The 1137-nt window shown below is 45.4% G+C and overlaps 1 protein-coding gene across 1 annotated transcript in view; it reads left to right on the top strand.

Annotated features, from left to right (window-relative positions):
- Positions 1–1108, top strand: part of LOC101850467 — a gene marked incomplete in the record, with an annotated part of 31779 nt that extends 30671 nt beyond the window's left edge. Inside the window, 1 exon segment of the mRNA XM_013080507.2 lies at positions 803–1108. Within this exon segment, the coding sequence (XP_012935961.1) occupies positions 803–1023 (221 nt within the window).
- Between the last annotated feature and the right edge of the window lie 29 nt (positions 1109–1137).

The raw sequence follows: 1137 nt of genomic DNA, 5'->3' as shown, positions 1-1137 counted from the left end.
TTTATCTATAATATTTCCACGACTCGCCCAGAAATCCACAAGTCTACCGAGAAATTTATCTTTCAATATTTCTCTGGCTTGCACAGTGATCCGAAGTGGACCAATAAATTAATGTCATCTTTTCCTGGCTTGCCCTGAGATCTAGAAGTGTGCTGGTCAGTAAGTGTATGTTTCTCTGATTCGCCCAGTGATCCAAAAATATACCGATAAAATCATGCGTCTAACTTTCCTTGGCTCAACCAGTGATGCAGAAGTGCACTGATAAATTACTGACATTAATTATTATGTATTTATCTTTCCCTGGCTCGCCCAGTGATCCGAAATGTATCGATAATTTGATGCATACATGATGCATTTCTATCGTTCTCTCGTTCGCCCAATGATCCACCAGAGTACCGATAAATGAATGTACGTCAGCTATCTTTCTCTGGCACGCCTAGTGGTCCGAACGTGTATTGACAAAATAATGTAATCTAACTTTCCCTGGCTCAACCAGTGATACAGAAGTGTACTGATAAATTAATGTTCATGTAATCCCTGCCTCTCCCAGTGATCCGAAAGTGTACCGATAAATATCTCTTTTCCCGGCTCGCTCAGCGATCCGAAAAAGTACTGACAAATTAATAATTAATGTAGTGTATCCATCTTTCTCTGGCTCGCTCAGTGATCCGAAAAAGTACCGATAAATTAATTTTCAATGTACACAATTTATCTTTCCCTGGCTCGCCCAGTGATCCGAAAAGTGCAGACCTACCGATTTAGTTTCTAATGCATCTCTCTACCTTTCCCCCGGCTCGCCCAGTGATCAAGAAGTCGGGTGAGTACGTCCACTCTCTGGACGTGCTCGTGGTCCTGTTTGGCGTGGAGATGGTCACGTGCATCGGCCTCCTGTTTTGGGGTCTGTCCCTCACACTGCAGCACGTGCTGCTCATCATGAGGCACCGGCGAGATCTGGTGGAGCTCAAGGCGAACGTGAAGCTCATATTGTGGGACTACGAGGACAAGGAGGTCCGATTCAACTGATTGTATAACTCATAACCTCCTTCGCTCTGACTTGGCTGAGGTGTGGAAGGGTTGGCGTCATCACGTCGTGCTCTCGGGATTACTCTACTGTGGCGCGATGGTGTGGAGTTTGGG

Source organism: Aplysia californica, unplaced genomic scaffold, assembly GCF_000002075.1.
Source record: "Aplysia californica isolate F4 #8 unplaced genomic scaffold, AplCal3.0 scaffold00089, whole genome shotgun sequence".
NCBI lineage: Eukaryota > Metazoa > Mollusca > Gastropoda > Aplysiida > Aplysiidae > Aplysia > Aplysia californica.
Note: the sequence above shows the minus strand (reverse complement) of the source record. Positions and strands in the feature narration are given on the sequence as shown.